General features: G+C 43.7%; 1 protein-coding gene across 1 annotated transcript in view; it reads left to right on the top strand.

Annotated features, from left to right (window-relative positions):
- AGBL1 (AGBL carboxypeptidase 1) overlaps window positions 1–15,420 on the top strand; it is a 535,096-nt gene extending 519,676 nt beyond the window's left edge. Inside the window, exon 22 of the mRNA XM_083184211.1 lies at window positions 15,099–15,420. Coding sequence (XP_083040337.1) covers window positions 15,099–15,213 — 115 coding nt within the window. The 3' untranslated portion in view covers window positions 15,214–15,420. The remainder of the gene's footprint in view (window positions 1–15,098) is intronic.
- Window positions 15,421–26,229: the final 10,809 nt, after the last annotated feature.

Genomic DNA, 26,229 nt, shown 5'->3' with positions numbered 1-26,229 from the left:
TGGGAGGTAGTTAAGTCTGAAAACTGCACCCTTAAGGCTGACTGCCTAACCTTGTGGTTCTTCCACATGAAATAAGGATGGGTGATACATTTGAATAAGAAGGGTATGTCAAGGATTACTTATAAGAGCTTGGGTGTGATTTGCTGAGGTTTAATAAGACAGTTTTGTATAATCATAAAATTTATATTTATGGCAGTGTTTAAAGGCTTAAAGGGCTTGTCCTTAACATAAAACGGCCTCCCTTGTAGTGAGTACCTGGTTCCCAGGGGAGTCCTATACTGTAGCGCCCAAGGTAAGATTAGTGTATTGGTGCACCATACATTGCAGATCACAAGTCATGGCTCTGTCTGCAGATATGTTGTGCATGTTCTAGCACTTCCCTTTAACTGTGTGCACACAAGCACATGTAATGCATCATTGAGTAGATGTAGGAATAGTCAATATGTGCTGATACTGCTTCCCTCCCATGTATTAATTTGGTGGTTTGTGCTGCTATGTGCCCCGTCTCTATCAGCACTGCTTTCTACAAGATACTGTATATGTAGGCAATGTAGGAACAATCAGTGTAAATGTCTGTTACAACAATACCTGCACTATCAAATTTAACAGCTGCAGGTGTCATACTCATTCACTAAAGCAGGCACATTGCTATTCCTGCTTGAGGTGGTTGTTGGTTCTGGGTTGCCTTGGAGATCTCGAGATAGTAGCATGATCTCACACATGCCCAGTGGAGCCGGCTGGGGGAGATACACAGCTTAGCGCTGTGCTCTCTGGTGGGGAATTTCCGGAGAAGGGAGTTTTCACTCCCTTACTTTGGCATCCAAGTTGCCTATATATCTTGTCGATGTACCTTCCTGCTTCATATTAGTAAAGAGGGAAAGCAGGAAACACTGTAGCGGAATGTCTTTACTTGAGGCTTAATAGTGGCAACTGGGTGATAATGGATACAAGGTCTCTGTAGCTGAATGGATGTACAAGTTGCTTTGTCCTGACAAAGGCCATTCATGGCTGAAACGTCGACCAAATTACTTACTTGTATGTAAGAAGACCACTCTTTTGGAAATGGGGATGTAATAAACAAGTTTATCTTTCCTTCAATTTGGTGAGTGCCTTTGAATTGGACCCATGTGGCCCCATGGATTGATACTGTATGCTATGATTTTATATATATATATATATATATATATATATATATATATATATATATATATATATATATTGTTCACCTACACCTTGACAAAGGGACTTACACGTCCCGAAACGTTGGATTTTGGTTTTGAATTATACTTCCTCTGAGTGCCGCTGCCTGGTCATTTCCCGACACAGTATATATATATATATATATATATATATATATATATATATATATATATATATATATATATATATATATATATATATAACTACTACTCACCTCAATGTGAAAGCAATTTTTGCGGGGGCACTGATCTGTTTCAAACTTGATGAAAATGGAGAGAGGGAGCTCCGAAGATAGAGCTTGAAGGTAGCGGGAGGGTGGAGAGTTTGTGGGCTGAAAACGGTCACAGCTCAAAGTGGAAGTAAAAACTGTCACATCTCAAAGTGAACGTACATTGCAGAAGTTGTCATTTTGATAGACTTTTAACTAGTTCGGTAATAATAACTAATGATTAAAAAATACAAACTACTTAAAATGGTGATATGTAAACGCGTCCCTTCGCGGGCTTCACAGGTATCCGCGTCCGCTCGCCACGCTTCGGGCTCCGTGGCTCGCTGCGCTCGCCACACTATTCTATTCTCAACTCCACGCCAACGTGGATAGTGGGGGTATGAAAAGGTCGTAGGACGCGTACCACCGCTCCTCGCGGTCTCGCTGCGCTCGCCACGCTTCGGGTTCACGTTTATAGTGGGGGGGTGGCGTGGGGGTGCATTTAACATTGTAAGCACCCATTAGGGTGCTTAACATTGTATAAGCACCCATTACTTAAACATTGCAAATATTAACTTACACATAGTGAACTATTTCCATGCCACTCTGGATATTGTTGGACAGGATGTAGCCTTTTATAAGCGCACTTTCTTTATTAGGCATCTTCATGACTTTTCCATACCCCATCGGTCAGGGATGGACAGTTCTGCTCTTAGAATGAGTGCTACTTGAAAGAGATGAGAAATTGCATATAGAATATCAATCACATAGCAAATGGTGTGCACATAATAGGACAAAGATCAGATGGTTACACAAGGATAAGACAGGTTCACGGTGACATCTGATCATGATTATGGTCAAGAGATAAATGTTAAAAGCATAAGCCATGTTGTTATATGTCTTTGTTCCAAATTTGAATCTGACAGCTGATATTTTGAGCGTAAATGATATATAGTAGGTAGTGGTATAGCATTGGGAACCCAATGAATGATATTTAATAAAAAAAGATCTGTTCCACAGCAGAATTTTAGAGGTATATCAAAATTCTGTAGCGTTTCAGAATCAGCTTGATAAGAATAAATGTAAAACAAATAATATGTAAGAAATGCTTCAATTAAAAGAGTGTACATATCAAATTAAAGGACCCAAATATCTGGACTGAGGCAAAAGTGACTGCACACCTGTTGGTTATACATAAGCATAATTGTGTGTTTTTTCACACTGTGCGTGCACCCACTAATGCAGGTACTGCACAGTGTAATGCATTTTGGGAGCATCTACAGTTATGTGTGAAGAGACGGAGGTGGCTTTGATGGGGTACAAAGGTCTATTAGGGGTATGTGGTCGAATCTATGGACGATGCAGAGTTGGACATAAACTTGTATACATCTGTTTGAATAGGGTCAGTGCAAGTGTACAGTGACCATGATGACTAACAGCGAATTATGCATACACATAGGTCCTTATTCTGGTTCACATGCAAATGCAAATTCCTTCTCAAATGGACAAATCCATGTGCGCTGCAGGTAGGGCTGATATAATGTGCAGAGAGAGTTAGATTTGGGTGAGTTATTTTGTTTCTGTACAGGGAAAATACTGGCTGCTTTATTTTTACACTGCAATATAGATCTCACTTTGAAGCAAAACCCCACCCAAATCTAATTAACTCTGCACGTTACATCTGACCCCCCTCCCCCCTGCAGTGCACATGGTTTTGTCCATTTGAGAAGGAATTTGCCTTTGTGAGTGAACCAGACTAAAGACGATACTGTACGTGGTGTGCACACTATTAAGGTGCATACACACATGAGATCCCCACAGCCAGAGCCGAATTTCCCATTAGGCACGTGAGGCACGTGCCTAGGGGCGGCACATGTTTGGGGGCGGCACTTGGATGCCTGTGATAGTACTGTCAGCCCAAAATGTACCAATAACTGCAAAATATCCACTGTACTGTACTATATTCCATCTTAAATAGAGTGTAAATGGATAGGACATGCAGATACTGCCCCTATAAACTGTCCTACTTAGTAAACATTATTGTTGTGCCTAGGGGCGCCCTCATCCCTAAATCCGCCCCTGCCCACGGCCGCAGGGACCTGGTGGGTACTGGCATCAGCAAGTGTGGGTGAATACAGTGGGAGGGGAGCCGGTCCCATGCTGAAATCTGCATTGGCCCTCATCATGGGACCTTGCATTGGCCCTCCGGTGCAACATGTAAACAGAGCAATGAAATTAACAATATCACTCATTTTATTGCATTGTGTGTATGCACCTTAAAGGCCCTCATAGACTAATCTGAGCTATCGCATGCAGCCTTTCATGCAATACCTCGGCAAATGACTGGCGGCTGGATTACGTATTACATATGCGGACCTTTAGCATATGATGTATTGTATGCGATTCCCAGCAAGTGCTGACATATCCTCCTGATCCAATTAATCTTATGTGCAGCACTTGGGATCTCTGGATCCATTACAATGTGCATAGAGCTGCACCTTGGATCAGGTCACATGTCAAAACACATCTGATTTGGCCAATTTTTAACCAATTTCTCGTCCCAATCTATTGAAATTAGGAGAATAGTGGACAAGTGTATGGCCAGTTTTAGATGCGTACTTCTCTGAATGAGTATATATGTTTTCCCCATGCATGCAGGTCAGGAGGTACATATGCCTGATTCAGTGGTGTGACTTTCATAACCGTACCCCCAACCCCCCACCCCCCGCCACCGAATTTCGGGCAGCGCCCCCCCCCCAGTAAAGATAATAAACACCCCTCCTCCGCTGCCGCCGCTGCCCATGCCCCCGTGCCTTACTTTCTGCTGTCCTTCAGTGCCAGGGACCCGCAGCAGGCTCAGCTCCTTACTTCTGCTGGTATGAAAAACGGACCATACCAAAATGTTCGCCCCCATACAGCAGACAGTTTTAGAGAACTGTCTGCTCTATGGGGGCAGACATTTTATGATGGTTCATTTCAGCAGAAGCCAGGAGGGGAGCCGGCTGTGGCACTGAGGACAGCGGAATGTAAGTCACAGGTGCATGGGCGGCGGCTGCGGCGGTGGGGCGGAGAGGGGGTGTGTTTGTTTGGCATTACAATAGCCCCGCAGACCCCCGGCGCTCGCACTTACACAGGCCCCCCCCCTGCGGGGTCTGCGGAGCTATTGTTACACCACTGGCTTGATTTCTGCCCAACTCAAACCTAGAATCGTTATTATTATTATATGATTAGAGGGTACTACAAAGGTACCTATTCAAAGGAACCCATGAAAAACTTTCTGAACATAGGAATAGTCATAGATACTGTAGCAATAAACAATTCTGCATATACTGCCATGGTAACAACAAAATCCGAGCTAGATGATGCCCGCATCCTTGGTGATTTGTGTTGCGGTCAGGTTCACGACCAAGCATGGATGAGGAGATAATAACAAACCGCAAGGAAACCAAGAGTACATAGGGGTGCAGGTGAAAAAAACATTTTAAAAAATATCCGTAGGGTCTAAATCTATTCTACCCTTAGACATCTTTTTTTTTTTTTTTTTAAGTTTCCATTGCACCAATGGGCCAGGAGTAAGAATGTTTTCAAATTCTCTGTGCTCTGCGGCAGAAAATGATTGGCACAATATAAATAAATGATGATGATAATAATAATATCTCAGAGCCGGTAGTTTTCAGGTCTCGTCCTGTACAATTTGTATCATATTCTGCTGCTGTATAGCAGTCAGAAATAAAGTATTCTAAATAGCCTGCTAAGTTGCTCTTGTAGTTCTCAATATTCAATGTTTTACTGCCATAAGAAGACCTACTGCTGTTTCCTATAAAATGTTAAATCCACATTATAAATACAGCACAAATCTTTTTAAGGATTTGAAAAGAAAGCTATTCAATTACAGAAGTCATTTGAAAGGAATAGCAAATTGTTCTACTTTATTTATACATTCATGTTTGAATTTTGCAGAATGTTCTGTGCATTGATTTAAATCCATATTTTTTTTAAAGAATAAAGTCATAGCCATTATTTCTGACAAGTAGCGTAAGACAGGCAAATTCCATTTTCTAAGTTTAAAGGGCCACTAAAATAGAAGTTTCGGATAGATCTGTGAAGGTAAAATACATTATGCAATTTAATACACATAATGAAATTGGGTCTCCTGTGTGAATGCACTAATGGCTTATTCCAAGTTGCACGCAAAAGCGTACAGAGCAGTGACTATTGGTTGCCGCCCAACTGCACATTTTGGCTGAATGTGCAAGGACTTGAGCCTGAGCCTGCTAATTTCCGGATCCCAGTGATCAGGAATACGCCGCCACACCAAAGTGACTGTGCATTGCTTAGCACTGCTCTCAAAAATATTGCCAGCCTGCGAATAGCTGCAAATCCATTCACAAGCTGCTCACCATAGGATGGGTTTTCCAGTGTGTGCAGTCTGTGCGTAGCCCAGGACTTACTCCGCAGCTGCCATAGAAGCAGTCAGATCAGGGCCGAAGCTGATGTCTCATACCCTCCCTCTGGGTACGCCTGCGTTTTCCCTGACACTCCCAGAAATGTCCTGTTACCACCCCCCAATGCCGGCTTCCTGTCAATCAACTTGCATATGGCCAGGAATAAAAAGAGTAGTAGGATTTTTTCACAGGATGGCCTCACGTATGCGTACTATGGGCCATACCCATGCATAGTCTATCGATAATTGCCCAGGTAGTGAATTCGAAGCTATGTGATCAGGTCCGATTTGGGCCCTTAGACAATAACTTTTATCTGTGCGAACTATAATATCAATTGATGCATCCTTATACACCACCATTGATCATACCATTGAATATTGCTCCAGCCCTGTGGAAGGTGCAGTGTCTCTATCTTACTACGGCCTCCTATGCCCACTGCTGTGCACCTGGGCACACAGCCGCTTGTATTGACACTTGCAACATCCCATTTAAAGCGGCATTTTAGCATGTGCTACTAGCCACCTCTGAGACACCATCCATCGCTTTTCTCTGATACTGCCTGTACCAATCACAACAGCACCTTTTAGTATAACAAATGCTACATCTTTTCGCACAAGCAAAGTGGCCAAATATTGCTCCATGTTTACATTGTGTGCACATTGTGTGTGTGTGTATCTCAGTATCAGGCCGGGCATGTGTTTTACAGCAAGTCTGACAAGAATCCAGTCATTGGGCGGTATTCAATGAGCCTGATTCGCCATGTTTTTATGGCGAATTTGTGCTGTTTGGCGAATTTTTGACAAAAACGGTGAATCACCCTATTCAATGAGCAGATGGCGAATACATTTCAAGTTTTTTTTCGCCATGATTCACCGAGTAGCAATCGCTATCTTTTTATGGTGAAGTGGAATGTGAACTTTTAAAATAAAGTGTTTTGTTTTTTACATTTGGTGTCAAAAAATCAGGAATTTTTTTCTGAGGAGGGGCATGCTATTTGTATTCATGTGCTGTAAGCACATGAATATATATTTAATTTTAAAAAAATATATATACATATTTTTTTTTACACAGCAGCCAGCAGGGGGCCCCAGAGCCGAGCCGCTCATTAGATATTCATATATTCACTGCACCCGATCGTTATCGGGTGTAGTGAATATACCCGGTCCCCTGCTGGCACCCCCAGGGGACAGCCGGTGCTGCCTGGCACCCGGGGAGCCCACCTCCCCCCCACATACGCTCTGGGGCAGGCAGAGAGACTTCCATCTCCCTACCTGCCACCGTCCTAAGGCTCCCTGCGGCATCGCCGCAGGAGCACAAATTCGCCAGTCAGGGGCAGTGAGCCCCTGACTCGTTGAATACCGGAGCCGTCGAGGCTCCGGAACGTGGTGGGCAGTGGCGAATGTGCAGCGAATCCTAAACAAGATTCGCTGCACGTCGCTGGTATTCACATTGAATACCGCCCATTGTCTCTCTGGTCAAACAGAAGAGCACATTTATCCTCTGGGTTTATTCTGTGATAATTATTTTTTTTGCTAAAGGAAGGACTTATCACTGTTTCCTTCTATATATAACATCTATGGAGTACTATGGCAGAGAAATCCCAAGACATCAGCAGCAGATCATGGAGCCCTCCACCATTCTGTAACATTATGAAAAAGCCATCAAAGGAGGACCTACAAAGATTGGGAGACTTTGCATGTTCCCCTCTGGGTCAAATCAATATGAGCTAATCATGTTGATTCATGAAAACAAATTCCTAGTATACGCAAGTATACCTGGCCAATAAAGCTGATTCTGATGTAAATATTGGAATTCCTTGTCGGTCACATCAGGCTTCTGATGAGGGAGATATAAGATCTGCATAGTTTCAGGGTTTCTTTCAAGGTTTCAGGAGGACTCCAGGACTAATAATGCATTATATATTGCTTCAGTATGCAGTGATACAGGACCTAGGCACTACCCCATCAATGATAAGTAGACAACCAGATGCATAAGGGTAAAATAAAGAACAGTTTTACTGTAAATAAATATAGGGCCTGGTTCTGGTTCACTCGCAAAAGCAAACTCCTTCTTTAATGGACAAAACCATGCGCACTGCTGGTGGGGCTGATGTAACATGTGCAGAGAGAGTTACATTTGGGTGTGTTATTTTGTTTCTGTGCAGGGTAAATATTGGCTGCTTTATTTTTACACTGCAATATAGATATCAGTTTGTAATACAAACCCCACCCAAATCTAACTCTCTCTGCACATGTTACATCTGCCCCCCCCCCCCCCTCCCCCCTGCAGTGCACATGGTTTTGTCCATTAAAGAAGCAGTTTGCTTTTACGAGTGAACCAATGGGTTCACTCACTGGCTGTGAGTGTAAATAGGGTAAACTGTAATAATGAGATGGATTTTCAAAAAGCACATAAAAAAGATTTGAAGGCTGTATTATTTATTTTTATTTATTAACATTTTCTTATATATCGCAGCATATTACATTGTGCTTTACAATAGGAGACAGTGATAAAACAAACTTGGTATTAATAGACCGTAATAGAGGTAGTAGCACCCTGCTCGCAAGCTTACAATCTATAGGGAAATAGGCATTGATACTGTATTCTTTATTGTAATTTAGTGTAATTAGCTGTGGACCTGTGGGATTCAGTACAAAATCCTGGCGGTCAAAATACCGATGCCGGAATCCCGACCGCCAAAATCCTGACAAGGGGGGCCGTGGATCGTCCGTCCCCCCCCTTGCGCGCCTGGTGCCTCGCTATGCTCGGCACACTATTTTATGCTCCCTCTATGGGTGTTGTGTACACCCACAGAGGGAGAAATTGCCGGCATTGCGGCGGTTGGGATTCCGGCGTCGGTATTTCGACCGCCGGGATTTTGACTCCATCCGGACCTGTGGTAGGGGATATCCTAAATGCTTAGATTCATATTTCTAAATCTAATTTAATATGTAGTTCAAATTCATCATTTCATAATACCTTTGTCAAAAATTGGCTTTGCAAGGGTTAAGTCATGTGTATAATACAAAATAGCCTTACATACAGTAATAAGACATTTCACTGCACTGAATTATAGTATTAGACCTTTATATTGAAGAATACCTTTCAAAAAACATCTTACAGTCATTAAATTGACAGATTCCCAGCCCGTCTAGAATTGTATGAAATTACATTGCTAATACATATTGCATGTGATAATAAGCCTGGGTTTCTCACCAGATTTATTGAGACAGTGTTACAGTGTCAAAGTGAATCTTCCAATCTCCATACACTGTGTATATAATCTTTATGCTCTGTACAGCTCTAGCTCAGGATCATCTTCGTGGCTCATCTGTTTAACAGATTACTTGCACATTTGTTGTAAAGCCTGTTTGAGTCAGTCTGATGTTTAATTAAAGGATGTTTTTTTTTTCCCTTAAATGAACCTCTATACTGAGCCATGCAACTCTTAAAAAAAATAGAATGATGAAAATGTACTTATTATAAAAATAGTATATGTTGAAGCTCTCCAAAATTCATATATCCGAGCCAATCTGCCAGTCATGGCCAGATTAACAATGGGGTGGATGGAGCTGCAACTCCAAGCTTCCACATAAATATAGGGCCACCGTTATGATGATCACCAGACACCAACTGGCCACAGGGTTGTCCATTAATCATAAGTATTAAAATAGCATCTCTTTTTTCCCACGCAATTATGTCATTTTTGTGGGTTCTACATGTCTAAATGGTATTGGCCTCACCTCCTCCACTTCTTATAATAGGCCCTTAAACATTTCAGCTCCAGGCCAATATGGTCCTTAGGGGTAGATGTATGAAGAAGTGATAAGGGGAGGAGAAGTGGTAAATGCCTATTCTTCACTGGCCAATCATCTCCTAACTGTCCCTTTTTAAACCCAGCCTGAAACTTAACAGTCAGGAGCTGATTGGTCGGGGATAAAGTACCAGGCACTTTATCACTTCTATAGAATACAGAGAGGTATCAACCAAACAGTGCGCAGTAAAGCCCCTAGTGCAGCTAGACACAAATTCACTCAGTAGAAAACACCTTTAACTACTGACAAGAGACAATGTAGACAAAAAAAGGTAGTGAATTTGAAAGGTCAGAGCTCAAGAGGTCAATATGTGAATAAGGAAAGATACACCTTATATACTTGATATACTTATACTCAAGAGGTACTGATTAACTGGGTTCACAGGTTGTAGTACCAATTTCCACAAGCTTCTTGTTCTCCCCTAATGATGAAGCAGGGGAGACAGAATACAACAGAGCATGGTGTAGATCAATTGAGTAAAAAGAATTTAATACAATACTTGCACTTACAATAAAGTGACTTTGATAAAAGCACAAGACAATTACTCCTTAAAGAGCAGGCAAAGATGTTCTCAGTCCAACAGTCTGGGTTCCCCGTTTCCGGAAGGCAGCCACAGTGGCCCTTACCTCCGCCTCCCCCCTCTGTCTATCTCTTCACTGGCTCCCCATTCCTTTCCGAGTTCTCTTTAAACTCCTCACCACCACCTACAAGGCTCTCTCCTCCTCCACCGCTCCTTACCTCTCTTCACTGATCTCTATCCACAATCCCTCCCGTCCTCTTCGCTCCATCGCTGACCGCCGACAGACCTCTCACCTAATCACCTCCTCCCACTCCCCTGTCCAAGACTTCTCTCGCGTTGCCCCCCTGCACTGGAACAACCTCCCGCCACCCATCAGGCTTTCTGATTCCCTTACCTCCTTCAAGCGCTCCCTCAAAACCCACTTTTTTCGACTAGCCAATCCCTCCTCCTAACCTCTTTTGATACTCCTATCCTGCCTCTGTTCCCCTCCGTTCCTACTTATCCTATTGTTTTTCGTTCGTCCACCCACCTATTTTTAGTATGTTAACTCTTATGAGTAGGGTCTTCCTGCCTCATGTACTCACCCTACCTCTTTACCTCACCTGTCCTCCTGTCCTGTTCTTCCCTTCCTCTACTTCATCTTCAGTCTCCTCGACAATTTTGACACCTACTTCTGAACTGATGCTGATTTTATTTCTACCAGCTATACCCCTATTTATACTGTATTTTTCAACACACCCTGTACGTTACCTTGTCATTTGTTTTTTGTTTGCTATGTACGGCGCTGCGGACACTTTGCGGCGCCTTATAAATAAACGTACTACTACATAAGTATATCAAGTATATAAGGTATATCTTTCCTTATTCACATATTGACCTCTCGAGCGCTGACCTTTCAAATTCACTCCCTTTTTTTGTCTACTTTATCACTTCTCCCTTATAACTGCTACATACATTTACTCCTTAATCCGGCCCTGCTGTCAGTGAGTCCTGTCTGGCGATGTTTGGCAGCATTTGTGGTGGCAGTTGATGGGGCTCCCCTATTTGAATTTTGGACTGTAAAATAATGGACTAGGAAATAATGGACTAATTAAAGTATCATAAAATTCTGGGGGTCACAGTGAGAGCCAACCATCCATAATTGATAGGATGGCATAACCATAGTACAAGATCTTCCCGGAAGGGTCTACAATAAGGTTTTGGTTTGGCCCTCTTTGTTATTGCTGCCAAGATCAGAAGAGGTTTCCATAGGGTGTGACTGTGAGTGGATGCTTAAATCACTCTGAATTCTCAATGGAGTTAGTGGATGGTATGAGAGTAAATAAGTATTGGGGTATGCACAGGGCGAGAGGGTTTATGTCCGCGAGTTACCTATAGATAATGATCTCACAGTGCGGTAATATGCACAATATGGTTCATATACAAAGTACTCAGAGGTGTAAATTATCTATCGATAGTAATCTTTCCATCCGATGAAAAAAAACAAAAGAAATTACCGTATATACTCGAGTATAAGTCGACCCGAATATAAGCCGAGGCACCTAATTTTACAACAAAAAAACTGGGAAAACTTATTGACTCAAGTGGGACCCTCACTCGAGTATAAGCCGAGGGGGGCTTTTTCAGCATAAAAAATGTTCTGAAAAAGTAGGCTTATTAGTTTCTATATTCATAGATAACCATCACTGGCAACTATATTTCATGTTCCAAAAACTTCTGCACTGTGTTTATTTTTCATTCAATGTTTTGTACAAGAGTATTTTTTTATTTGCTCGTAAATGAATCAGCCCCCCTATGCTCACATATCTTGTGTTTACATGAAACTGTCAAATGCTTTTCCTAACCCCTATTAAACGCCTACCGCCTATGTGTTTCACTTACACTAATGCAGGGTGATTGCATTTAAATTCTGCACGTACAATTTCATTAACATGTATTACATTAGAGTCTGCCTCTGGGGGAGCTGCTCCCTGTGATATGGAAAGCAAGTATCTAATAATTACTTTGCTGGCTTAATAAATATGTCAGGCTTGGATGTATAAAATTACATTCACAAATGCCGTTTTCTTTTCAGTGCTGTTGAAAAGCCATGAGTCTGGTTGTACAGATGGGGTACAGGCTGGGAAATGGCTGGCATGTGTCTTTTAAACCTTGAATATATCAAAGGACTTGAGAACCTTATAAATAAATAAATAAACAAACAAACAAGATATTGACAAATACTGTATAAATTAGAGATGTGTTGTTCGGCAGTAATATGAATCCACACAAATGTTGTGGAAGAAAAACAAACCAAAACCTCTTCTGGACCCATCATGTACCAGTTTGAAGTTTCCATTTTAAATCCATACTTTCGGGGTTTGGATTGCAAAAATTACATGATTTTGCTGCTCATATCTATTTCTATCAATGACTATGGATTTTTTGGGATCACTATGACTTACCTGCTGAGCCAGAGCCAGGGACTGAGAGCTGCAGCCAGTGGCATAACTATAAATTTAGCTCCCCGCTGCCAAAATAGTATCTGGCACCCCCCATAATGCTGCTCACACATTACACCATAATTTCACTTACACTTTACACCACACACCGTAATGCCACTTACACTGTATGCCACACACCGTAATGCCACTTACACTGTATGCCACACATCGTAATGTCACTTACACTGTACGCCACACACCGTAATGTCACTTACACTATACTCCACACAACGTAAGGCCACTTACACTGTACACCACACACCATAATGCTACTTAACCTTTACACCACACACATAATACCACTTACACTGTACACCACACAGTAATGCTACTTACACTGTACAAGGGGAGAACCAGATGGTTTCCCGCCATCAATGTCAGTCTTAAATGAATAGTTTTGTTTTTCTTTTTTCATCTGGGGGCCGGGAGGAAATGTAGAGAGGAAGCTTCTGAGCTGCAGCCTGCTCTGTTATCTGAGGGGAGAGAAGACCGGCCAGGGGGATCAGGCTGGAGCGCTTTCTCCTACCCTGCTGTAGCTTGCTGCTGCCTGTCAGCTGTTTGACAGGAGCAGCAGGGAGAGTGCTTGTCCCGGCTGTTGCCTTCCTGCACAACCAGCACCAACTCTGTGTACAGACCTTTTCTTCTCAGTGTGCCCCGCAGACCCTGGCTCCTCCAAGCAATGGCGGGAACTGCACATCATAGCTACACCACTGGCTGCAGCACCTCTCTGTCATCTCTCTCCCTCCCATGTTTTTTTCCCTACAGGGGTGTGGTCATGTCCTTCCTTGAGGACATGGCCCACCTAGTGGGCACAACCCCTCCATATTACCAGGGCCTGGCCCACCTGTGCGGCACCCCTGAACACAATGCAGAGGTGGGATTGCTGTCCAAAGTTGAAATATGGGATCCACACCAACTGTCATCCCAAATACTGCCAAACATTGCTGAATGGGACTGGCATATGGTTTGGCTCCTCTATTTGAATTTTGGACTATACCACAGCCCCAATGCTGCTGGCAAGGATGTCCAGAAAAAGAGAATTTTGGGCCTGATTCAGACCTGTTAGCAAGGGTACCATTTTTGCAGATGCACAGATCCATGCTGCACGGCAGGTGGGGCAGATGTAACTTGTGCAGAGAGAGTTAGATTTGGGTGAATTATTTTGTTTCTGTGCAGGGTAAATACTGGCTGCTTTATTTTAATACTGCAATTTAGATTTCAGTTTGAACACACCCAAACCTAACACTCTCTCTGCACATGTTACACCTGCCCCACCTGCAGTGCCGGATTTGTCCACCTGCAAAAATTGCAGACTTTCTAACACACCTGAATCAGGCTCTTTGACCCTTCTGGAATGGGTCATGTTGGAAGGTATGATGACGTTATCAGGAGTGTAATAAGAAGAAGGAACCGGTGTGCATTCTCCATCTGGCTCCCTTCCTCTCTAGCCGCCAGCATAATATACTCTGGGCACTAGGGTCAATAGGATACTCTATAACTGTGGGCATGTACAGGTCTTCAGGGAAATTAACGTAATTTTCCCAGTGATTTTCTTACTGCGCATATACAGTATGAAACACCGGGAAAATGGCGCAGTGATTGCAGCTCTGCTGCTGGCAACAAAGGACTTCACTTTACAGGGGCAACGTATTTAAGAAATGAGTGCAGGGTGTTGCTGTTTGGGCCTACCTAGACCCAGGGCACATGTTCACAGCAATCCTTGCATCCATTATAGGTACAGTATGCCACTAAATGGTATCTTCTCCATGGTAAGAGCATTACAAATAATGTACTATATTCTACTATTATTGTGGACAATTATTTTTAAACTGAGAGCAACAATAGAAACAATATTGCCCAATGATATAAAGACAATGAAGAAGGGCACAGGATGATGGTAACAAAACAGAGCAATATATTTAGTAACGGATTCAAGAGGAGCATGTACAAACTAATAAATAAAAGTAATACGAAGATGGACGGACACTTTATGATTGTAGGGGTAACAAAATATACATATTTTATTTCCTTTTAGAAAGCAGAATTTTAAAAATAGGTGATATACAGTATTAATGATATACTATATTCTCAATAGCACTAAATACATTATATTGTTTATAATCAGAAACATATGAGATGTTTTCCTTGTCCTCACATTGTGGTCATCATTTTTATACGAGGCATATAAAGAATTGCCGAGCTGCTTAATAGATCACAAAAAAGCTGAAATGTTTAACAGCAGTTTACAGAATGGAAGACAATAATCCGTTTTTCCTTGTATGCTGGTGCAGAATATAAATTTTGCTATGCTGTTAAGTGATTACACAGAATAATTGCTTAATCCCTTTGCTGTACTGAAAATGGATTGATATCTGAAATGTTTAATCATGTGTGAGTCACTTATTTCTGTTTTATTGTCATTTGCAGCGGCACTGAGACTGACGATGAACCACCGTGCGAAGAGGAGATTGATTACAATACTGATAGCTGCTCAGATCAGGAGCTATCCGAGTTGGACACCAATAATGAAGACAGATTTTAGGAAGAAAACGGAGAAAGAAAACACACACAGCACAGGCCTCACGTGTGAAGCTTTCATTGCCTAGTGTAATCGCGTCCTGACTGCTCCATGAAAACAACATGGCTGCCCTCCTACTTCCACTCTAAATGATCAGGGGCCAGATGCACTACTGTAAGCTTCAACATTTTAAAAATGGGGAGTGATAACCAACTAACCAATCAGCTCCTAACTTCCATGTCACAGACTATATTGGAAAACGGTCAGACAGGAGCTGATTGGTTGGTTGGTTGTTTATCACTTTTGAAGCTTAGTGCATCTGGCCCCAGGGCTTTATGCACTCCAGCAGGACACATGTATAGTATTTGATAATACTATGCAGAGTTGGCAGGACCTTATGATGTTTTTGGGGTCATGTCCACAGCTACATCTCTCTACAACTCTAATAGATAAGATAGGGGAAATTTACTAAGATGTGAGTTCTATATCACATGGGCTGTTGCTATGGGTACGATCTATTATCTTCTAGAAGGTGCTAATTGAATAAGAAGTAGATTCTGATTGGTTGCCTATAGTAACATCCCAGGTGAAATAGAACTTCCATCTTAGTAAATTTCCCTCGATATCTCTTACATGCCGGAGGGCTTTTTCCTCTATGTGAGACCACCCCAAGATATTTCGGGAGATATATTAATTATAGAATCAAGTAAATCCAGTTTTGTGCAATGAAAACAAGTTATGGACAATATATATATTTATAGTACTCTATATACAGAATCATTTTTATTTGGGAATTGAATCTTGGGGAATTGTGGTTGCTGATGATGGATAATCCATGGTCTTTGAGAACACTGGCTGCCAACACAATAGCATTTTTGATAGTTTGGGGTCCAACAACCAAATTACAAGGCCAGTATAACGTAGATAGTTTTAGATGATGTTACAATAATATTTATTTTCTGGGATTCTACCTTAGGATTAATAGCAATATAACTCCATTTGGAAAGCATTCCCATATACAATATGTACTGTATATACAGTATACAGTAGCTAGTTGGAGAGATACAGGAGACCATCCATGTATTTCCCCTGCACCCCAGTCCATCCCAGTCCTTCCATTCTGAATGTAGTACTTTTTTATATACTTTGGGGAACAATAGAACAAAGTCAGCAGAGCTCTTTATGGGATATGTAATGCAGTTTGCGATGGTCTTACGATTGCTATTCAGACTTAATCGCACCGCTGTTACTTTGAAGAGCCCTTTGATCAGAGTGAAGTCAACCTGTGCAAGCTGGCAAAAATTTAGAAGCCCATTGATTAGCTGCTGAACCATTCACAATCACTCACTATCGAATAACTTTTCTATTGCGTGCGGTCTGTGTGTAGCCCAGGACTTACTCTTTAGAAACATTCTGTTTGGAGTCGAAGCTGACGTCAAACAACTTCCCTTCAAATGCCTGGACATGCTTGCATTTTCCCTGACACTCCCATAAAATGTCCGGTTCTGAACCCCAAATGGCGGCTCCCTGGGTAACTCCCCTACGTCTCTTCTTTATCTGGTCCATAGTTTTACTTTTATACTCACTCTTCCCATCCCTGATATGCCAAGCCTCACTACACACTTCCCTCTCTGGCACCCCAGCTCTTGTACTAAAATACGCTATTCTACAGAATGCCTGTTTCATGTATGCAGGAAAAGCTTATAAATCTGCACCTTGTGGTGTATGTTAATGTTTGCATATCTTATCAAATATTTTACCACCACATTAACCGATATGTACACAATATAATAATGACACATATGGGTAAATGTACTAAAGATTCTAAACAAAGGAAAAATGTGATGTTGCCCATAGCAACCTATCAAATTCTGGGGCAGATGCACTAAGCTTCAAAAGTGATAAAATGGAGAGTGATAAACAACAAACCAATCAGCTCCTGCCTGACATTTTTCAAACACAGTTTGTGACATGGCAGGTAGGAGCTGATTGGCTGGCTGTTTATTGCTCTCAATTTGATCACTTTTGAAGCATATGGTCCTCTGTCATTTCCTAGGATTCAATAGACAGAATCTGATTGGTTGATATGGGCAACCTTATCTCTTCATTTTTAGAAGCTTTAGTAAATTTACCCTATAATAGTTTATACACAAGAGAGGATTGTGTCTGGCCACCTAATGATAAAAGTAGTATTTTCCTTATAAAGTATAATAAGGCAGTAATATTCTTGTACAGCTATTGTTGACCCCTTATAAAGCTAAGAGCAATCATGATTCCTGGAGTGGCCCAAATAGACATTCCAAATATGTAATACGGACAGATGTTAGTGACTAGGAATAATACAGCAGCAATGGTAATGGAATAAGAATGATCAGTTGTAAAACCAAACAAAAGGGGCTGATAATGGTAATCATCATTGTAGATTTACTCCGGCCCTCTGGTTCCATCTTAGGAGCCGTATCTAGGGACTTTGTAGCATTTTTATTGTTTGTTTCTTTTCATTTTAAAGTATTTGTTTTAATAAGAGGATTTCAGATTCATCTGACAGCTGCTTTTATTCCTGGTGATATAGTGAGTGTTCAGGAAAGACAAGAGCACAACTGCAAAGTGAACAGGTCCTTTGGGATGATGTAATAGTCTGCAACTTGGAGTCATCAGAGAGTTTCCAGCTAGTCTGCCCGATGTTTCAAACTGGGAAGCAAAGCCAGGTATATATATATATATATATATATATATATATATATTGGGGCTGCTATGCAGTCATATTTTAGCTCCGTAATGTGAAGCATATCTCGAACATGGCCCCCGCTGCTAATACTATCTGCAGATGGTGTTAGACTATAGTAGCCTATGAAATGACATCCGTTTTTCCAGAGAGGGGTCCTCCACCCAATAACTTTGCATGAGCCAGAGGAGACCTTAGCCAGGAAGCAGGGAGGTAACTCTCACTCTCACGCTTCCATATCAATTGCCAGGACAGGCTCTTATCGTAGACCACCCCCCAGCATAAAAGAGTGTGGAATTTGCAAGTTTTTTAATAAATAGAGCCCAAAGCCTATTATTTCATGAAATATGCTGCAGTATATGAAAAAAGCTTATCAATTTGTTCTCCATGTCACTGTATTGTGCACAATCAACCCCCAAAAAGAATCCACAACTAGCATAAGGTAAATATTAATGAGAACAAAAAAATGTTTTGCACTGTTAGAAAACTGTATGACCGCAAGTCTGAATTACAGAAGGTGAGGACATATATTTGGCTACATCTGTCACTCAAAGTGGGTGTCTGTGTCTATAACGCTCTGTTCCTGGACTTTCCTCTTAATGTGTGATTGCCTTCATCTGTGCTGAACACCTTTCTGAGAAATTAACCTGTTTAAAACAGGTGATGGCAATCATACATTAAGGGGAAGTCTAGAAACAAAGCATTGTGTCCCTCCTGGAGAGGGTCATGTTGGGAGGTATGTGACAGAGAACCAGCCCAGTGAGCCCAGAGACAGTGCCAGACACCCACTGCCTTCCCATGTTGCCCAGCACTGCTACTCCACAGCCACCAGGTGAGCGCCCCCCTCCCGCGATTTGCGGCAAAACCTCCCCCCCCCCTCCCGCGATTCGCAGCAAAAACACCCCCGCGACCCCCCCTCCCGCGATTCGCTGCAAAAAGAACCCCCCCACGACCCCTCCCGCAATTCGCGGCATAACCACCACCCCGCGACCCCCCCTCCCGCGAATCGCGGCAAACCCTCCCCCGTGACCCCCCCCTGATTCACGGAAAAAACATTCATTTATTCATTCATTTCATATTCATTGTCATGTGTCGACATGGACACCAATGAAGTGGCACACTTATGTCAACATTTACATGTGTTGACCTTTCTGTGTTGATTTTTTCTTGTGGCGATTCGCGTCACACCCCCCGCAACCCCCCCTCCCGCGATTCGCGGCACCCCCCGTGACCCCCCACCTCCCGCAATTCGCGGCAACCCCCCACCGGAACCTCTGTGAACCCCGCCCTCCCGCGATTCGCGGCACCCCCCCCGTGATTCGCGGCAGCTCCAGAATTAAATTGCACATGGAAAACACTGACATGGCTATGGTCGACAATGAAAAAGGTTGACATGAGTTTTTGAAGATTTATTTCATTTTTTGAATGTTTTCATATTCATTGTCATGTGTCAACATGGACACCAATGAAGTGGCACACTTATGTCAACATTTACATGTGTTGACCTTTCTGTGTTGATTTTTTCTTGTGGCGATTCGCGTCACACCCCCCCCCCCGCAACCCCCCCCCCCGCGATTCGCGGCACCCCACCTCCCGCAATTCGCGGCAACCCCCCACCGGAACCCCTGTGAACCCCGCGATTCGCGGCACCCAACCCCGCGACCCCCCCCCTCCCGCAATTCGCGGCACCCCCCGTGATTCGCGGCAGCTCCAGAATTAAATTTTTTGAATATTTTCATATTCATTCTCATGTGTCGACATGGACACCAATGAAGTGCCACACTTATGTCAACATTTACATGTGTTGACCTTTCTGTGTTGATTTTTTCTTGTGGAGATTTGCGTCACACCCCCCCAACCCCCCCCCACCCCCCCCCAACCCCCCCCCAACCCCCACTCCCGCGATTCACGGCACACACACACACACCTCCCCCGCAATTCTCGGCACCCCGACCCGTGACCCCCCCTCCCGTGATTCACAGCACACCCCCGCGACCCCCCCTCCCATGATTCGCCGCAACCCCCGCCCCGTAACCCCCCTCCCGCGATTCGCGGCACCCACCCCCGCGACCCCCCCCCCCGCAATTCGCGGCACCCCCCCGCGATTCGCGGCAGATCCAGAATTAAATTGCACATGGAAAACACTGACATGGCTATGGTCTACAATGAAAAAGGTTGACATGAGTTTTTGAAGTTTTTTTTTTCATTTTTTGAATGTTTTCATATTCATTCTCATGTGTCGACATGGACACCAATGAAGTGCCACACTTATGTCAACATTTACATGTGTTGACCTTTCTGTGTTGATTTTTTCTTGTGGCGATTCGCGTCACACCCCCCCGCAACCCCCACTCCCGCGATTCACGGCACACACACACCCCCCCGCGATTCTCGGCACCCCACCCCGTGACCCCCCCCTCCCGTGATTCACGGCACACCCCCTGCGACCCCCCCCTACCATGATTCGCCGCAACCCCCGCCCCCGTAACCCCCCTCCCGCGATTTGCGGCAACCCAACCCGCGACCCCCCTCCCGCGATTCTCTGCAATCCCTCCCCTCCCGCGATTCGCAGCATCCACCCCCCCACAACCCCCCCCTCCTGGAATTCGCGGCACCCCCCCGCGACCCCCCCTCCCGCGATTCGCGGACACCTAAGTTGCAATACAGGGCATCTTTCATACAATTCTAACCATATTTCTCATATACAAACGTTCACAAATTAAGGGGGCGCAGCCCCTTACGACGGTGTGAAGAGCGCCCGTAGGGCGCGATGAATCACCTAGTATGAAAAATATATGTACACGTCTGTGTTTTTTTAAGAATGTAAATATGGAACTACCTATTAACGGTCTGCCTGAGATCCAGCAGTCTAGCAATCCTGGCATTGGATATAGGTGTGTCTCATATTAAATACTGGGGCTGGTCTGGGTTCACAGTCAAAGTTTTTAATTAGCACCACAGCCGCAGGGTACTCTGCACCTGGATGAAAGATCAACAATGTATTGATTGACAGTCAAAAGGCTGACATGTATTAGATCGACGGGTACAAATAGTCCACAGATGACCATATGTATTGATGACCTTAAGCATTGATGACTGTCATCTGTCGAACTTTTGCACCTATCAACCTAATGGATGTCAAACATTTGATTTTGATTTATTGATTGTGGAACATAACATTGTTGATCTATTGGTCCACACCTATTTCAATGCCTTGGTTGCAATTCTTTCTAACCCTTGCCCTGGTCAGAGTACACCGCAGAGCAGTCCTGATGTTATAAGGAGCAATTATGTTTAGTGTTCTTTTATGTTTAATGATTTTTCCCAGTTTTCAAATGTTAAAAATCATGAACTCCTCACGTGTTTTATTATTTTTGTCCCCTTATTTGGTTACTTGTTGCTTTACAAGAGTCGTTGAGGGGTAAGTTAGGAATAAGGACGTCAATCACGGGATTCATGCTTGAAAAATGCTCAATCCTGGGGTTCCTGGGATCGGCCTCCATAATAAAAAAATGACCCTGCCCACACCGGCCACACGCACATTTACTTATGTGTGTGGGCGGTGTGGCCGGGAGCGGTGCAGACAGCAGTGCTGCTGCCCGGTGCCACCGGGAGTAAGCAGGCAGCAGCAGAGCGGGCAGGTGCGGTGGTGCGGCCTGCGCAGCATGACCTCTGACCACGTCATGTTGTGCTGAGCCGCACTCTGGGGTCAAAAACAGCCGATCCCGGGATTTGCCACCCTAAGTGGGAATATATTGTCAAGTATTGCATTAGGAGTTATATAACTTTTTATTTATTTATTAACTTCAGTTTGTTGTTACTGTATGTCAGACATAAGTAATACTAAATGCACTTTTTCATAGTCTGAACCCATCCTATACAGTATGTGTTTGTTTTCTATCTCAACAATAGTTGTAAAGGTGTTTTCTAATCACAACTACTAAATGTTATTCAACTACAGTATGTTGGATTTGTTTGCTGTGCTATTTGAAATGTATACATTATTAGCGGTAGTTTTACTAAAGTTTCTAAAATAGACCACAGGTGGTGCTGTCTGTAGCAAACAATGTAGATTGTGTCTGTCATTTCTATATTTCATTCTAGAAAATAAGAGAAAGCATCTGATTGGTTGCTATAGACAACATTACCACATGACTTTTTTAGAAGCTTTAGTAAATTTACCTCATAGGGTGACTGTGTACCTACTGTATTAAATAGTCATTGTACAAGCAGCCATGTTTTTTATAGACCACTCTATTAGTATTTATTGACGTGCTTCAGAACTGATTGAGACCAGAAAATGGCTGCATCTCTAAAATACAGTATGGTACAGAGGAAAAAACATAGCATATTTTCGTTTCTTCAAAAGTTTGTATGACATAAAATGTTATTGCATTGTGCTGTATGTCTATGTTACACTGACAGCATATGGGTATAATGTGCAATAACTAATGTGTGATGATTTATACTGTATATCAAATATTATCTTAATAAAGTTTTGATGACTACTAATACTTTGTGTCATATTTCATTATATTATAATAGTTTTAAGTGTATGGGATTAGAGTGTGCACAAAGGCAAAAAAAAAAAAAACGGTTTCTGTTTCCCTTTGTGACCTAACGGATAAAAGAAACAGGGGCAAGAGTTTCTTATCTGCCATCAAATTCTATGTTTTTGTGTTTTATTCTTCATATAATTGCTTTAATGCATTTAATAGCGTTGCCTATTTGTTCTGTGGGACACTGAGTGCACTGATGCTAACAATGTACATCATCATTTACTCAAGGTCTGAGTAACATGTAAGTGCAGACACAAAGTATACAGTACATTTTTAAATACTTTTATTTTTCATTTTATTTTTCTTATTGATTTGTCATTTTTTTAATTATTTTTTTAAAACACAGTACATCATGGGGTACTTGTGTACAATCACGGCTCCAACGATGTCCATCGCATGGTAAAAAATCGCATCGCATCGCATGCGATCGCATGTGATTTTTAACAGAAATGCATCCAAATGCATTGAAATTAGTATCAAACATGTTCAATGGCCCCCAAATGTCATTTTTCAGGCTGTACCACCCCCACTATCAACGCGAACCCGAAGCGTGGCGAGCGCAGCGAGCCCGCGAGGGGTGGCGGTACGCGTCCTACGACCTTTTCATACCCCCACTAGCCACGTCGGCGTGGAGTTGAGAATAGAAAGTGTGGCGAGCGCAGCGAGCCACCGAGCCCGAAGCGTGGCAAACGCAGCGAGCCCCGCGAGAGGACACGGATACCTTCACAGGTATACGCGTCCCCTCGCGGGCTTCACAGGTGTCCGCGTCCGCTCGCCAGGGAAAGGCTTTTTTCAAAACAGCCCAGATTAAAGGCTGAAATGTCAACCAACCTGCCAGGCTGTTGTTGATTTATTTCCCTTAAGTCCTGAGTGCCGCAACCTGATCTCCTATACATTTTGGGTCCAACCACGGCTGGCCCCACTCGAGGGCACCGGGCAGCGAACTGGTTCAGGAATTGTGTGCCAGCACCCACAAACCGATATATATATATATACAGTGGTCGAAGTGGGGCGGTATACGGGGGTATGGCATACCCCCACTTTAATCTGAAGATAAAAAAAAAAAAGTTTATTTTTCCCCCTCAGGATGCTCTCTGATCACTCAGCAGCACATATTGTGCTTTTGTAATACCCCTGTACAACGGGGCAGTCTGGCAGGGGACGTTGATGGACAGGGGGGTGTCCGAAGGTGCGCACTATATTCACTCTTTACTTTTCCATACCCCCACTTCAAAATTTCCATACCCCCACTTCAAAATTTCCACTTCGACCACTGTATATATATATATATATATATATATATATATATATATATACTGTATATACACACACACACAGAAGTGTAGACAGCAGCATCCCGTCCTTGATATAATACTAGCGCTAGGGCTAATTACTAATATACACCAAAGAGATGGCGGCACCCATTAAAGAAAGACACCAGGCAGTTTTAATAGCTGATACTGCACACTGGCAATGATGCCACTAAAGCACTGAAACGTCGGCTACTACAACCACCTGGTGTCTTTCTTGAATGAGTGCTGCCTTCTCATATATCACATTAATATTAATATATATGTCTTTTTTTCTCCTACCTTTAGGGATTCTAAGTGCATAGGCTGCTGTTAAAACTATACTAAAATTCTTTCTTAGTGCAAACTGGAATATTGCTATATAATATATTTATATACATATTTAATATTATATTTACCCCATAGGGCAGTATTCAATGAGAATTTGACGATGTGCAGCGAATCCTGTTTAGGATTCGCTGCACATTCGCCACTGCCCGCCGTGTTCCGGAGCCTCGCCGGCTCCAGTATTCAACGAGTCAGGGGCTCACTGCCCCTGACCGGCGAATTTTAACTCCTGCGGCGATGCCGCAGGGAGCCTGAGGACGGCAGCAGGCAGGGAGATTGAAGTCTCCCTGCCTGCCCCAGAACGTTTGTGGGGGGGAGGTGGGCTCCCCGGGAGCCAGGCAGCACAGGCTGCCCCCCGGGATAGCCAAAAGGGGACCGGGTATTCACTACACCCGATCGTGCATATGTAATGATCGGGTGCATTGAATATATGAATATCTAATGAGCGGCTCGGCTCCCGGCTCCCTGCTGGCTGCTGTGTAAAAGATTTTTTTTTTTTATTAAATATATATTCATGTGCTTACAGCACATAAATAAAAATAGCATGCCCTTCCTCAGAATAAAATTCCTGATTTTTTGACACCAAGGGGGAAATTTACCAATATGAAAAACCTAGTTTTTCGTATTGGTATTTTCCCTACGACTGCATACGACTGTTTAAGTCGTATGCAAAGTCGTGTTCCGGAGGATCAGTTACAAAGCAGTCATATACGACTGCTTTGTAACCCTCCGATGGTGTAATGATTCGTATTAGCGGCCGTATATACGGCCGCTAATACGAATTATTTCTAGCAGTCTGCACGGATCAGTCAGATCCGTGCAGGCTGCAAGGTGTAAAAAAAAATAGAAAAAATAAATAAATAAAAAAAAAACCGGCGTGGGGTCCCCCCCACAGCCGAAACCAGCACCAGGCTGAAGGAGCCGGGGCCGGTAATTAAAAATCAGGGAACCCGACAAATAGGGGTTCCCCGATTTTTAACAACCAGCCCCAGGCTCCAGGTCCGGGGCTGGTTCCCAAAATACGGGGGACAAAATGAGTAGGGGTCCCCCGTATTTTAAGAACCAGCCCCAGGCACAACCAGCCGGCAGGGTAATGTCACAGCCGGAGGACACTTATAATATAAGGTCCCGCGGCCAAAACATTCTCCCTACCGACCAGTCAGCCTGGCCAGGGGCCCTGGGGGAGTGGGGACCCCCCCAATGAAGGGGTCCCCCCCCTCCAGGACTTACCTGACCAGGCTGAAGCCTGGTGCTGTCCTCGATGCCCCTGGGCGGTGGGCATCGAGCTGATAAATGGTGTAAAAAAAAGATGAACCTATTGTTTTTTACTGTGGCACTACAAGTGCCAGCAAGCCTCCCCAGCAAGCTGGGACTTGGAGAACCACAAGTCCCAGCCTGCTGGGCATTAAAGGGCCCGCTGGCACTTGTAGTTCTACAGTTAAAAAAATAGTGCACAAAACACACTGATACACTTTTAAAATAAAACTTTATTACACACAAAGCCCACACATACTAATACTTACCTATCTTCTTCCCATAGGTCGCCCTGGTCCTGTGTCGTCGTCTTCTGGTCCTGTGTCGTCTTCTTCCTCCATGTCGACCGTCGCTGTCGCCGTCCGGATCCGACGAAATCCATTTGGGAAGCTGTGGAAGGAAACCATACTCACCTGTCCCAGCGCGACGTAGTCCAGGTAAGGGTCTTTGCAAAAAAACAAAACGAACACCCCGAAACCAGACCGGACTGACGGAGACGCACGGACGGTGTTTACATCGTGCGGCTCCGCCTCCCGAATGCCGCTATTGGCCGCCTTGCGGCCTAGCGGCCAATCAGGAGCCGCTAGGCCGCAAGGCGGCCAATAGCGGCATTCGGGAGGCGGAGCCGCACGATGTAAACAAACACACGTGCGTCTCCGTCAGTCCGGTCTGGTTTCGGGGTGTTCGTTTTGTTTTTTTGCAAAGACCCTTACCTGGACTACGTCGCGCTGGGACAGGTGAGTATGGTTTCCTTCCACAGCTTCCCAAATGGATTTCGTCGGATCCGGACGGCGACAGCGACGGTCGACATGGAGGAAGAAGACGACACAGGACCAGAAGACGCCGACACAGGACCAGGGCGACC

This window comes from Crinia signifera, chromosome 4 (assembly GCF_055691185.1).
Source record: "Crinia signifera chromosome 4, ASM5569118v1, whole genome shotgun sequence".
NCBI classification, from domain to species: domain Eukaryota; kingdom Metazoa; phylum Chordata; class Amphibia; order Anura; family Myobatrachidae; genus Crinia; species Crinia signifera.
Note: the sequence above shows the minus strand (reverse complement) of the source record. Positions and strands in the feature narration are given on the sequence as shown.